The following is a 15,455-nucleotide window of genomic DNA, read 5'->3' on the forward strand; positions in this document are numbered from 1 at the left end:
GACGTGGACCATACCTGCTAGGTAATATATTGTTTTTTTTTAATGTAATGCAGCTAGGGCTTATTTTCAGGGGTAGGGCTTATATGTCAAGTTTTCCTCGAAAAAAATCAGGGTTCTGGCTTGAGTATGACCAATTAAAACATTGGCATGAAGTTTGTATGTTCACCCTGTATTTGCATGGATTTCCTCCCACACTCCAAAAACATACTGATGGGTAAATTTGGAATGTAGACTGTGAGTCCCAATGGAGATCGCGTCCAATGTGAGTGATGACGATCTTTGTGCATTGCTGATGAATATACAGTATATGTCCTATATAAAAGCATAAAATAACCTCTCCAAAGGAAATGAGAATTGTAGAAAAAAAAAATTTCAACCTAAGAGTTGGCCACAAAAAAAAAAACAAAAACAAGATAGCTCCCCCTAGAGGCCAGAACATCAAGCCTTGTAAAAACCAAAGCAATTCACTTATTAACCAAATCAAGGATTTGAAGCTTTGAGTGATTCGCTTCATGACCTTACAATGTTCCGTCTGTCTTAATACACATTTTTCTACCTTTCCCCTGACAATGGAGTCTCTGTATACTGTCAGATTAAAACCAGCTAAGTAGAATCATATGTGGGGAATTTTTATTTGGTATCCATTTACAGAAAAACTGTCCAACAGAGGGCTCTCCCGGGACTCTACTCTGGGCCTCAGCTTCCCTGGGAAATCCAGTCTCTATTGTATGACTCCCCGATGACATCATCAGCTGGAAAAGCCGGCCAAGAAGTCCGTACAAATATACAGTCCTCGCAGGAGAAAAATCAACAAAACCAAAAAGGTCTTGAAGACGTTGCCAGAATCAAATCAGGATACCTATGGCCGATGAAAATCAGATCCAGCGAGCCGTCTGGCTACAGTGTTTCAATTTCTCCTACTTTTTTCTATCGCTAATAATCAATGAAGACATCAAGTGAGCTTGGAGAAGTCATCTGTGCCAGAATTCTACCTGGGGCCACGAAATGCTGAGCTGCGGATTTAACTCTTACCTGTAAAACAAACGGGGCATTTGAAGGTTCCTCCCATTCCTTCAAAGCTGTGTTCAATCAGGTGACACAGGAGCTTCGCCGGAGAGTCAAACATCTGGTTGCACAGCTTGCACTCGTGATTGATTCCTTCCTCTGCAAGGTTCAAATGGTACACACTTGTTAGTGACACAGCAGATTAGGATCTGAAATGCAGCATTACGCTCCGAAGCGCAAACAGTCGGCGCAACTTCAAAATGTGTAGTCAAACACCATATCTCATTATAATTAAAGTTCATCAGACGTAAAAGAAAATTGACATTCGATTCATCGCCTGCATTGACGCCCCGGTCCTGACGCCGGCAGGAGCGGTAACTGTAGCCGCGCATCTTTATGTTCCAGTCTGGGGACCGTCCCTGTTTTTCTGCATATCACAGATCTGTCACACTGGCATTGATACACTCTGTGAATGCTGCAGGCTGATTTTTGCAAACAGTTTACTTCCTTGTTAGGATACATTATTCAAGCAGCGTTAGGCGACGAAATATATATGCATGACCAAATAGCTATTTAAATCTAGTAAAGGTCCTAATTCTTTTTCTGATCGCTCTGAGATGACCCGCGAGGTCAAATGAGGTCACGGGATATTACACATCTCATCATAGCTATCTATCAGATCAATGTATGTTAAAGCCCCCTGCATGTAGTTTTCTTGATCAGTCCCTTCGGTGCTGCATAAAGCAGATATAGCTAACACATCTATAGCACCTCTGTGTACATGAGAGATTATGGTGGAAGGTACATAAATAAGCTTATTACAGGCAAGCTGTGTGCCATACCTTGTAGCCGGGCAGTATGATGGAGACTGAACAGAGCCCATTATAATCAATGGGGTCCACTCAGCACTGTCAGTTTCCGTCATAAGATAGATCCTTTCGGCCAGAATGGAGAAGAAAAAAGGAACCCCTGATGAGAATGTAAACATAGCCTAAGGCCGCTCTCGCACAGCCTGCTTTTTAAAGTATTTATACGCCATGCTATAAGCTGTAAAAATGCCTCCATTGATTTCAATGGGGCTTCTCAGACTAGCATTTGAATGCGGCCTTTCTAATGCCACATTTGTTGGGCGCTGTCTGCTCTATTTTCAGACTTTTAAGTATTTTACACGTGATACGTTGCCCCTTGAAATCAATGGGGAGTGGTTTCAACGCTGTCAAAAACGTGGTAGAACTCTCTGTACTACGGGAGGGAAAGTGAAGGTGGTGATGTCATTGGCTTGCCGAAAGCGCAGTAACAACACAGGCCAATCCTCACACTGAATGCTGCAGCTCTGCCCTAGTAAAAAATGCAGCGTCTTTACTATCGCCTACGTGAGAGTGGCCTTAGACCGTGAAACTCGCGCGAGATTTTTACATTGTAAGACGCAGGAATATTAGCCCTATTCTTTGGAATGGAGTCATATACATGAGCGATACATGTCCTTTCTCTTCGCGTTCCTCAGAAAGCATAGTCCATTGATTTCAATGGGAACTTTAATGTATCAAAATCAATGGGAAACTTTTCACAGATGCAATGCAAGGTGTTGTTGCCTGAAAAATGCCCCTGCATCCGCGGGTAAATCACATGTTCATGAGCGCAATATTGGGCATAGTTTCATAACCTGATATCGCGCTCGCTTGTGTGTAGGTAGCCTAAGGCAGAATTTACACAAGTATATAGAAACTCATGTTGCGTCTGTAAAAACTTTTTTTTCCCCCTAAGTGCAGTTCGTATGCCATCAATGTGCGGTCCGTGTATCGGTTTTTGACTTTCGCATGTCATCCGTTTTTCAGGACTGTAAAAAAAAGAAAAACCTGAAACAGGTCCCAACTTATTTTTTTTCTGTAGCTCTTAGCAATGCATCCGTGAAATAAAGACAGCACAAGGATGGCGTTTGTGTCCCTGCTGACTTGTATAGGTGAGCCTCGTCTGCAGGTCGGATCAGAATGGTGCATGCTGAATTTTTTATAAGGCGATCCGTGTGTTTGTCTGAAAAAACTGATGTGGGAATTGACACATTGACTATTAGGTCAGTTTCATACAGGCGTATGGTGATACATCTGTAATATGGATTCTGTAATACGATGTGTTGCAGATGACATTGTAACAGTACGTCATCAGGATTTCATCATTGTTTTTTCTTTATTTGCCGTCATTGGTTTTATATTCTACGGGGCGAAGATGGATTAGTCTTTGCCCAATAGAAAATATTACCAATCCGTGCATGCTACGTTTTCAAATCACAGCCATGAAAAATATGGCCATGTAAATAGATACATAAGCTTCATATACAGTCCACAAAATGCGCAGAACAGTAAAGATACGCCCATCTGAAAACGGCCTCATGGTCTGTGTGCCATCTAGTCTAGTTGCAGGCTTGGACAGCACGCAGATCAAAAATACAGTTGCGTGAGTTAGCTCTTACAGGGGGTTATTATCTTGGTGAGATAAAACTTCAGTATAGATGACATCCAATGCACATAGCAAAAAAAAAAAGAACCCACAAAACAGAGCAACTAAGAAAATGCTCGATTTTCCATTTCAAGTATAAAAATTCTCAATATTGAAAAAAACTAGATTTAAAGAAAGCATGAAATACATTAACATCTGCGTAAGCCCTGCCTTTCCCAAAAGAGGTTACAATGTGCAATAAAATATACAGTGTAACTATAAATCAATAATAATGACAACTACAATATCTGCATTCATTTAGAAGCACATTTGTAATTATGCATGGAGAATATATATACAAAACGGATTTTATTGAATATATATATATATATATGGATAATATTTATTTTCACTTAATATCATTTAAATGTCACATTTTTTTTCTAATGCCAGCTACCACGGCCACTGATTGGCACAGCAGGTTGGCACTGTATTACATCCCAGTCACGATAAAGACAATTTGATTTTCAAATGATCTACAGAATATTAAAGACTTCCCCCTTAACCCCGGGGATCTATAGAACCCTCATTGCTAGTCTATTCTCTTTAACAGCAAAAAAACAAAAAAAAACCCCATTAAGACAATAAGCATCGTTCTATAGGATACAACACACATTTGCACAATCCTCATTCTATGTAGATCCGACGCGCGCATTTGCACTTTTTAGACGTTGCACGGTAGAGGGCTTTGTGCAGAAGGGAAAAAAAATATCAAACACTTATGTGGACACACATCTCACAAAGGAGGCCTTGTGAATAATGTATGAACACATAGGTGCATATGACATCTTAACACAGTCCTTGTTCTCTTCATGTGACAAGCTAGTGTCAGAGATAATGTGATGTCTGCTTCTCCGCACAAGGAAGGCACCAGGCTTTATCCTGCATGTCTATATATTTGTTTTACATTGAACTCCAGAGTTACCGGGCACAGGGAGAAGATTCGATTAAACAAAGGACTGCAAAGAAGTCATCAGGGTGTTTGGATACAAAAACAAACAAACAATCTCAACTATAAATAAAAAAAAAAGAAGAACTAAACAAACAAGATACATATTTGTTTAGATGGAAATTGGAAATCTATAACATGTACAAAATGAAAGAAACATTCGGTTGCAACTAAATTGCTGGTCAGATTTGCACCATTTGGGGTCTACTCAGATCATATGTATAAAATGTTAACTTTTCAGCAAAAAAAAAAAAAAAAAGAAGAAAAAAAAAGGAGAATAGTATCCTAAATTCTGTTTAACCCCACCGCTTTAAAGATACTGAGCAAAAAAAAAATAAAATGCGATCCATTAGCAGTGAATGATGCAAATACGATTATCTGTAAAAAAAAAAAAAGGAAAAAAAAATGAGTAGCGGAGTAATAAGCATTCATTTTCCACTTCACTACTCAAAAAAATAATAGGATGTGCTCTTGTTTAAAACAAGCAGGCCTGCTGGATTCTGTCAGGCTGAAACTATGTCAGGCCAAAAGAGGCACAGAGAGAGCTTTGTGCACAAGTATCATGGGGAGATGATAGTATCCTGTAATGTTCTCACTACCTACTTTTGTCTGCAAAAGCATTTGATCCTTGACAGACAACTACTTATTTCCATAACGGTCTGGAAGGGAGGGGGCACAGATACAAATCAGAGCCGATTATGTGAATTCTGAAGGTGAAACCTGGGCGGTGCCTGAAGATGTCAAACGCAGGAATTTGTCTAATTTTTTGTTGGCACATAATTTAGTGCCTGTTAGAGAGGCATTGACCTCCCCGCACAACACTCATTCTTCAAATACATGCGACCGGTGTGTTCTACCTACGATACATTTAGATTCCGGCTGCGATCGCTTGGGCAAATAACACTGGCAGAGAAAATGCCGCTCGAACTAGTGGGTATATTCTGCATAACGTTCTGTATGGCATGAACGGACTATGGCTTTAGGAAATGTGGTTTTAGCATTCTTGAGCCGAGCGCATCTATCGCCAGGCACAGATGCATTCAACAATTCTTACCATTTTACAGTCTGTGTCAATTACAGCAACCTCCTGGTGGGCATGCAATGTAATTAATAATAAGTATTTAGCTGATGCATCAATTGCTTTTCTAATTGTGCCAATCTACAGCTTGCTAATGGCTGTAAATGTAGAAATGAGCAAGCACATATATGCTCAGAAGGATTGTCGCTGCTGCGCCCCTGTCATTAGGCTGTAACTTGAGACCCTGTACTAATTCTCCATAGCGTCTTATTTTTATTCTTTACATTAACAAATCTCCTTGCAGCACAATGCCGGGTTGCTGTGTGGCCTAATGGAGGCAATCACAAGCTTACAGTCATGACAATGGATCATTAAACAGCTAGAGTTACATATTAGTATAGGGGAAATAAGAAAGCTGAAACGGTACCAGAACTTTCACAATGATGGGGATTATAGTTGTGTAGGACAGAAGAATATAGCAATGAAACGGAAATTAAATAGATACTGGAGGTAATTGAGTTTTATTCTAGTCTACTCAACTGACATAGAAGCAAAGGCGTATTCCTAACATTATTTACACGGCATCAAAACATTCCTCCGCACAATTAATAAGCTGCAATCATATTAATTCTTCATCATCTAATAGTTATTTTACACGTAGCAATAAGCGTATAATTAACCATTAGAGTGATGTAAATGCATGCAGTGAACGGACCAATCAGCGATAAATCGTTAGACCTTTCATGCAGACCTGACGATGATCGCTCATCTGGTGCTGCATCGTTTGGTATAAACAGGCGTCGCAGAATAGAAAGGAGCGTCAGAAGGGTTGACTAGAGGCGGTTATGATCCAATGAACGATCAAAACTGCCCAATTATTGTTCAGTGTAAATGTATGCCTACAATCGCTACATCACCGCTGGTTGTACTAATTCTTGCTGTGTAATAGGGCCCTTAGGCCCCAATCACATGGGGGTATTTTCGGTCAGTATTACGGATGTAACACAGATAGCATGCAACATCATTGTGTATTCAGATGAGCACTTTTAAATGATTGTCCGCATACAAAAAACTCCACAAAACGCAGCATGTCCTATTTCCATTCACATTTATGGGTCAAAAATCGCTCATTGAAGACTATGGGGTCATGTAAAAATGTGTCAAATATGCGTTTTGTATGCATGTTGCAAAGAGACAATTGGGGGGGGGAGGGGGCTGGCATCAGTTGGGCCTTCTCGCATGCGTGAACACACAGTGATTACAGATGCAATATGGATGTAACAAATGCGCACATGTATCAAAAATGCATGCAACATGCACATATACATGTAGTGAAAATAGTGCATACACCCGTGTAAATGAGCCCTAACTTCAGCATATTTCTGTAGGAGAGATCTGAATCAAGTGAGAGGAGAAGCTACAAACTCCAAAGCAATGTGATGGCGGTAAGATCTGAGCTCCGGACCCCAGTACCACATAGCTAACTATCAATATAAAAGTACAATGTATATATATTCATTCGTGGCTCACAGATCAGCTGAAGCCCACCACCTCCATATCTGAAGGCTATTATACCATATACACTTATTTATGTTCTCTCTGTAGGTCTACATCAGTGTGAAGACTAGCAGCAAATGAAACTGCTGACACATTAATGTTGCAAATAACTAGTTACTGCTTTCATAGACTTAATATGTAACAAGATTAGCCCAAAATCCTACAAGGAAAAGTTACAGAGTATCCGACAATTGGAAATGTGTCAACAAAAGACCCAACTTCTGCAGCAGGACAAACTTAATGCATAGGTCACAGCCGTGCGTGTATATGTAACTGGGATGCCTTTAATGCAGAGAGGGTATAGACATTAAAGTATGGGATTTACGGTGTATTTTTATTTCTATATTGTGCTTAGAAAAAAAAAAACCTTGCTCTCCCTGTTTATTTCTGTATCGCCAAATCCTCTGCCTGCCCTATATTTCTGTTCCTACCTACTTTCTAATTAATCCATGAGGAAAACGCTGAGCTCCCTTTATTTATTTCCCGTGAGGTTGTGTTCCGATGTGTGTCAGGCAAAAACAGGACTAGCCACCAGCTCCTGGGGGTTCGGAAGGCACAAATGAGGTCTCCGAGTCCTACCTTGACACAGAGGGGACAGAGATGCTTATCAAAACAGCTCTCTGACAATGAGGCACACTGGGGTTCTCAAAGGCTTGGGATTGATGGTACGGACAGTGAGTTTATCACCTAGGGAGCCTTCCAAAAGTCTCCAGGGTTTGCATTAGGTCAGTTGCTATAGAAACACTGAAAGAACTCAACCTTGTAACTGACCCTTCTCGCTTTTTTTCATCCATGGGCCACTTGGGGCCACAGCTAGAATTCAGGGAAAAAAAATAATCTGGTCATATTCAAGAAAAAAAAAATAGAGGGCGTTATAGGGCGAGACTAAACAAAGCAGGGCTAATGTCATCTATGCACAGAGAATTATTGCAAATCTACGTCTCTGGGGGTGCGTAAAAACAGAGGTTCAACCTGCGATTCTGTAAGACACATTTCCTGTGGTTTGTTACAAATTAACCTTCTGTAAAGACTGACTTGCGAAGAACCATCTTGGATACAGTGACTGACAGCGAAAGGAAGAAAACAAAAACTTAGCAGAATTGGTAATGTCCATAAAAAATGCTTTAAACTGCACAGTGATCACATTTTTAAACACAGTAGATGCAAGATGACTTGTACTGGCAAGACACTTGCCAAAAGGATATTTTTTGGCATATGTTTGGGCGTAGAAAGTGTTTAAGTACATTGGGAGACATACAGGTTGGAAGAACCAGAATATACCAGCATATATGCGGAATGCTCACATGCAACTTTTTATGTTATTGCTTCTTGATGCTTGAAGTCTTGGAGTTTTTTTTAAGTGTCTTAGAAGAATAGCTGGCTATAGAGGATGATCCAAAAAGAAATGGTGCCAACGTAAAGCCGATTTACTTACACATGAATTAACACACAACAGTCAGAATGACATGAAAAGTTAGAACTACTCTTCCAGTTTTTATTGCACCTTGCCAACAATTGACGTGGGCGCGGTTGGTGAGACTCCATGAGCTAGAACAATCATCACTGCAGTGGAATCAATAACGGAGGATATGCTAGGACACGTCTGGGCAGAATCGGAGTATCGACTTGACATCTGCTATGTCACCAGCGGAATCCACATTTAAGGTGCATTAAAAACTTGAAGAGTTCTTCTATCTTTTCATGTAACTCTGGCTGTTGTCTGTCAATTGATGTATAAATAAATCAGCTTTATCTCTGCGCCATTCTTTCGCAACCATTGTCTATAACCAGCTATTCTTCTAAGACAATCAAAAAAACTCCAAGACTTCAAGCATCAAGAAGCAATAACATTAAAAGTCAGCTAGCAGAATGATCAGACTATAGAATTATATTCTCAAAGCGGAGAATCCTTAGGACAAACTTTTCTACAAGATGTCACCTATTGAATTTAGACACATGGACAAAATTATGTTGCGCAAGTTAGCAAATATAAAAAAAAAAAACCCAGGAGTCATTTCTTCTGCAATCCTGTGGAGTTTGTTTCTTTGCCTCAGCACACTACCGATGACATCCTCCTCCTTGGCTGTTTTTGTCAGTGCTACGTTTGGTCTGACAACAGATAATTGTCAGCGTCTCTTACTCTGTGCATCTGGAGACTTGCTAGTGGAGATATTTTCTGGAGGTTTGGCTGGATTTGACAGGATCAGAGCCTCCTTTTGAGTTTTGGAACAGTAGGTGGCAGGATCTCACTGATCCTCTGTGACAAGCGCTCGTTTTGTTGTGCCAGTTACGCAACTCGACAGTGATGCCCTTTTTAAAGCCACCATTAGCCACAAAAATAGCAACCCGTTCATTTCCCTTAGGGGCCCAGGTGCACAGAATGAGGACGATACCAGTGCGGTTCATACATGGCCATTCAAGGACAAAACAATAGATGCGAGTACTGTATATAAACAAAGGGTTTTTTTTTTATTGCAGGCTAAATATATTTACTGCACCAGGATGTCCCTTGATAAAATACAGTTTCCTGTTTGGATAGTGAATCATATATGAAATGCCGAGAAATGAAAAAAATGCAGGATGTGTGCTTTGAACACATCTGGGACAGCAAGGTCTACAAGCAACTGGGCAGCGCAAGGCACTGTTTTAATATCATTTCAATTGCGGCTCCTTCTCCTTCTCTGGGTGGGTTTAGCTTGGTTTTAAAATAATTGCAGGTTTTGCCATAAAAAGTAACAAAGTAGGAAAAAAATTATATATTACATTGTTTTGAGACATCTCAGGCTCTTGAGCACCTTGCCGCTGTGTGCATGGACACTATACAGCGGCAATGGGTCATAGGCATTCTCTGTGGCACAGCATTCCCCCATTCAAGTAATGCTTTAAACAGAATCCACAAGGGGAAAAAAATCTCTGGGGTGCTGTATAAAATACATGGCACACAGAGAAGCCTGAATTGAATACGAAGAAATATAACAGAGAACGTGCCCTTTTACCATTTATATTCTATTATAATTAGGGTGGGATGCAATGGTGGTATAAAAAGAACCCATTAGCTAATTGTTCTTGTGAAACCAAAAAGTCTTAAGATGGTAATGCACAATCCAGTCCAAAAGGAATTGCTCTGAGACCTTAAACACATGAGCATGTAATGGCTCAATATAACTTCCAAGTTGGAGAAGTCTATGGGGCTTTACTGTACTCAGTAGGCCATGATTCTTTGGCTTCCATATTATGGGACTGTAACGTATACACTTTTTTCAGCAAGTGATGTGGGTATGACTGCAAGGGATTAATTTATTTCATTCATTTATTCGTTCATTCAATCTTGCGTTCACCCTTTACTCATGTTGCAAACCAGCATAGTCCATGCACTCCTGGATTCTTGCTACCACTACTCAGGGAATGTGGGGCTAGAAGTCCCCCAAATATACGCAGTCAGAAGGTTAACACTACCAAAGGCTTAAAGATTCAGAGCGACAAGGACGGAACTGATTAACGTTTTAAGCTTTTTATTTTAAAAAAATGCTGTACTTACAATAAAAAATACAACAGAAAAACACAAAAACCGAAAACTTGCACAGGTCATGTTTTCAGGATATCCTATAGAAAGAACAACTGTGCCAATGTCTGAGGCACCGACAATAATTACATCACCTTTGCAATACTGAGGAAATCCCGAAAACATGACCTGTTGGGGTCGCTGAGGACTGGAGTAGAGAAACACTGTCTTTAGAGTCTTTGCATTCCTAAGGCTGGGATGAAAAAAATGGAACATATTTCAGCTCGGCTAGCCTCAAAAATTTGAAAGTATTTCTATTGTGCAACACATGGGTTATAATTTCAGTCCCTGACTTTCAGAACTACCCATTAGTTTATTAAAGGGACACTCAGGTGATTTTTTTGAAAAATAAAAAAGTTATGGCTTTTGAAAAGTGGAGATGAAAATCCACCAAAAATCATTACGTTCTTAAGCCCAAAGGAGGCCATGTCCTTAAAGGGTTAAACTGCCCCCCACCCCACCACCACCACCCCATTTCCCCCTTGTAGAAAGAAATGGTATAGCTGTGCTGATAAAATCATGGGACAGATGTGAAAGCAAAACCAAAATCTTTCAGCATCAATATGGCGGCTAATAAGGGTGCTACACTGCAGGGAAGTGGATTGAATACACAGAAGAGACCTCCAGAGCATGACAGGCAATCAGGTGAGGAAGAAAGAGATGGAAAAATGTGTTTTTGCTGAGCGGTCCTTTAAGCAAGTACTTGGATCTGGATGGACAAATATTCATCTGCGATTCCCTTTGAAGCTTGTCCAGTTTGCATTGGACTTCCTTTTGAAACCAGTTTGGCCAGACTGGAGAGACAAAAGGGAAACTATTCTCCAAGGTTAAGAGAGAGACAGAGTTTCTTCCTGCAATGAAAGACTCGTCCAGTTCGAAGAGCCAACCAAATTGACTCTGGATACACCAAATATATACAATCATGTTACATTTTCATCACAGGGACTACTCACACTAGAAGTATTGGACAGAATATCTTCTTAAGAAGGCACCACCGGGAGCCCCATACAGTGGCATGCACATGTCTATCACAGCCAATATAACTTCCAAGTTGGAGAAGTCTACAGGGCCTTACTGTCCCCAGTTGACCATGTTACATCAATTTCTATATTATAAGCCTATTCTCCACTACAGTCTGTCTCACGTAGAGAATGCAGATGATAGAGGTGGCAATGAATATATCACTCCGCTGTTTGAGGTTGTTTATTGGAGTGGATAGCCAACACCACTCCTCCGATCAACAGAGAACTGTGATCTACAACAGTGACGTTTGTCACAGGTGGCCAATCCCCCAACCACAGAAAGCAAAATTATATACTCAATGCTGTTGCTATCAGCCACATTCTCTTCATGAGACATACTATGGACATGTTGGAGAGAATATCTTCGGAGGACTGCACCGTAGGGGGCACCATACAGTGGCACATGGAGTATGCTCATGCTCAATGTAGTATAGTATACAGCCCTTACTATAAAACTGTAAATCCTCTAAAACTGCACCGGCTCATACAACTGTGTTTCGGTTTGCCTTTTCACGATCACAAGACTTATGGACCAGGTTTCTAGAATTTAATTAAAGCCCCATAGCAGAACAAACCGCAGATTGGACAGATACACATGTGACTTTGCCCCCTTTAAACAATACGCACCAGTGACCAATTTACTGATGAATCGATGGCCCAAAATCATCAACGCATTTAATATCTGTACGACGGATCCCAGCTTATTGCATGTAGTAACGTGAACACCACCACAGGGTGATAGTTACTGACATAAGGGGCAAACACCTGTCCTGCGGATAAACAATATAACATTGTGTCAGACATCAAAAAAGAATGTGAAAAGCTTCAAGATATCCTGTTGTTATTGGTGATGTTAATTTAGCGCTGAAGTGTACATAAGGGGATGTTTGTAATCAGCTCTCCAATAAACTCACAAATTACTCAAGTATTTTATAAGCTTGTTAAGGAGAAATCACTCCCTCAGCTGGTATATACTAAGTGATGAGGCATTACAGACCTCAAATCACAAAAAGGGGTTGTTCTATTTATTGTACTGAATAACACCTAGTGTCTCTTTAACTGGATTCCGGAGGGGAATAACACAGCGTTTGGTTTGTTGACATCTGAAGTGCTGTCAGAGCTCCATTTTGACTTTTATATTAAAATGGGCATTGGCGTCTGCGAGGGCAGAAAGGCCGTTCTATGCCTAAACTCAATCCAAGTTGAAGAAGCCTCCTGTCGTTATGCTGCCTGGTGAGGCATCTGTGGGAGCAAATCCAATTGAGCTAATTTGCATAATGATGAAGCTTTTGGAATTGTGCTCAGCCTCATATAGACAGGAGAAAATAAAATGCCCTTTGAGCGGCTCGGCAGAAGGCGCTGCTTCGACTTTGAAATGTTCTCATTGAATGCAAAAAAAAAAAAATTATATATATATATGTTAAAAGGGACATATGTGGATAATGGGAAACACTGTTGGGACCAACACTCCCCCCACACATAAATAAGGCATAGGGACTGTAGTAAAATGACACCCTTTATCTGATAAAACAGTAACTTTGTACCAATACCCCCCCCAAAAAAAATAATGTAATGTGTGTTGGGTTTGCCACCTCATATGGCAGGCAGGATCTATGGGATGCATGTAGTGGGCAAAACGTGGCATTCTAAGTACTTAGAATGCTTGGAGTAATAACCAACCCAGATCCAAGTAACATGAACAGCTCTACAATCTCCACAATCTGATGCAAAACTTTACTGACATTTTTACATTTAGTCAATGTATGTACGTTTTTAGTCATAAGACCGTAAAGTTGTATAGCAACACAATGGAAGAAGTCTCTTTGGGTGCTAGTTGCTAGAGGTTATAACCCACAAGTGTATAATGTATCTACCTACTAGCTTTCAGCAAAACTTTGTCCATGGTAAGAAACAAGCAGCCATGCTAGCCTGGATCATACCTCTCCATGAGCCCCATAGTAACTGTATGGGTTGTCTGCAGAACAAGTACACTCATGTCCAAAATATTTCCCTTCATCCTGTTATATGTAAAGCTGGGTTCACACAGGACGACAGCCGTCCCGACAATTATCACTCATGGGCTTTACACAGTCGTTCACAGAATGGGCCAGAGCTATCTTCTGGCCACCCACCTCCATTGGCTGCAAACAGGTACTCGTTCATAGATGAACGACCGCCTGTTAACACGGGCCGACAGTCGCTTGGTTTTTAGCTCAACTCCAACAATCAAGCGATTAGTCGCTCAGTGCCCTGTCAGCGGTCACGGGTACATGGGGCGACTATCACCTGAATTTGCTGCCAATTCTGCACAAAATCGGCAAGACTCATTGTGGATTTTGAGGCGGAATTGCCCTAAGAATTAAGCAGATTTCAATTCCACATCCAAACCCACGTGGAGTTGTGCGGATTTTGAAGTGGAATTTACTACGGCTTGTCGTGCGTTATGCGGGTTAATTCCACACGTGTGAACGCACTCTAAGGGGGTTTCACATTCTGTAAAAAAAGAAAAAAAAAAGAATTGCGGAACCAGAACTTAAATGGTCTCTAAATATTCAACCAACTTGTGCTTATGTGATAGACAATGTGAAAGATAGCAAACGTGCAAATTACTTTATTTACCTAAAATGAAGTTTTTGTGCTAAAAGATCCCTCTAAAGTGGGGGTCCATTAGGGTCTCCTTACTTCTAATTAGCTGTCCACTGCCTGTTGTGAAGTGAAGTATGTCTCTAGTAGCAGAGATAACTAAATAGATTACAGGAGGACGATTACTCATGCTGCCCATAGACGTCTGTAGAACTGTAAGGAGAGGGAGGAGGAGGGAGAGTGACTCACACAGAAGTGTGGCTGAAGCCAATGGTGAGTTATTTACTGTCCCACAGCTACTGGAATCACATCTACCCTGCTCAGTACTTCTGTATAATCTCCTCCATGATTTAGTTATTTAAGTATGTGTGTAACAAAACAGAATCAGAGGTTTTCTCCATGTGTGCCAAAAAGATAGCACAGCAGCTAGTCTATTCCCATCAGCTCAGTGACAACTAAAAATTAGATATAAAATGGTAAAAAAAACGGATACAAGTCACATAATGGCCAAAAATAGCGTTACACCTCCTGTACACACACAATAGCTTATTATGAAAAGTCAAGTATACTTTAAAATATGTTACTATGATTTGAATACAGGAAGATAAAACTTGTTGCAAAGTAACGGACGAGTCCTGGGAGACACATTTTTTTAAAAATCTCCATATTTTATTGTTAGGATAAGTGACCACATTCCACAAAACAAAGGCGCCATAATCGTTGACTACTGAGTTGAAGGTCATGGCCACATCATAACATGCAGTCTAGCATGCCTTGTTTTCCATAATTAGTGATATTAGGGCCAATTTCTTGGATATTTATGAAAACTGCTGCAAATAAAGGTGTGATATAAACTATTGTACCCAAATTCCTTTTTCTAGTCCACTCCAAAAGAAACCCGTCGTCCCTTACAGTCAGTGATAAATGACATCAGCTTGGTATATACAGGTTAGACGTTTAATAAGCTATTGATTTTCATTTTGCTACCACCTTGTATTCAGCCTCCATTTGTAGTAATTTCTTGGAAATCTGGAGAAAAGCTCCAAAAAATGTAGAGAAAATGGAAATGCATTACAGATGACAAGGTGATGCACAGCCTTTACTTTGCAAGCATTTCCATGCACCTTTAATGTCCGCTCTTGTCATCGCTTACAGCTCCTTCCTGCATAAAGATAGTATTCCATCACTTTTTTTTTACCACTAGGATTAATGCTATAAAATGTCAGTTCCTACAGTGAAATTTATCAACATTATGATATACCATAG

The 15,455-nt window shown here is 40.4% G+C and overlaps 1 protein-coding gene across 1 annotated transcript in view; it reads right to left on the reverse strand.

Annotated features, from left to right (window-relative positions):
• Positions 1-15,455, reverse strand: part of ZNF423 (zinc finger protein 423) — a 264,463-nt gene that overhangs the window by 26,030 nt on the left and 222,978 nt on the right. The window contains exon 6 of the mRNA XM_066583927.1: positions 1,033-1,164. Coding sequence (XP_066440024.1) covers positions 1,033-1,164 — 132 coding nt within the window. The remainder of the gene's footprint in view (positions 1-1,032; positions 1,165-15,455) is intronic.

The sequence above is a fragment of the Eleutherodactylus coqui genome, chromosome 11 (assembly GCF_035609145.1).
Source record: "Eleutherodactylus coqui strain aEleCoq1 chromosome 11, aEleCoq1.hap1, whole genome shotgun sequence".
In the NCBI taxonomy this organism is placed as follows: Eukaryota; Metazoa; Chordata; class Amphibia; order Anura; family Eleutherodactylidae; genus Eleutherodactylus; species Eleutherodactylus coqui.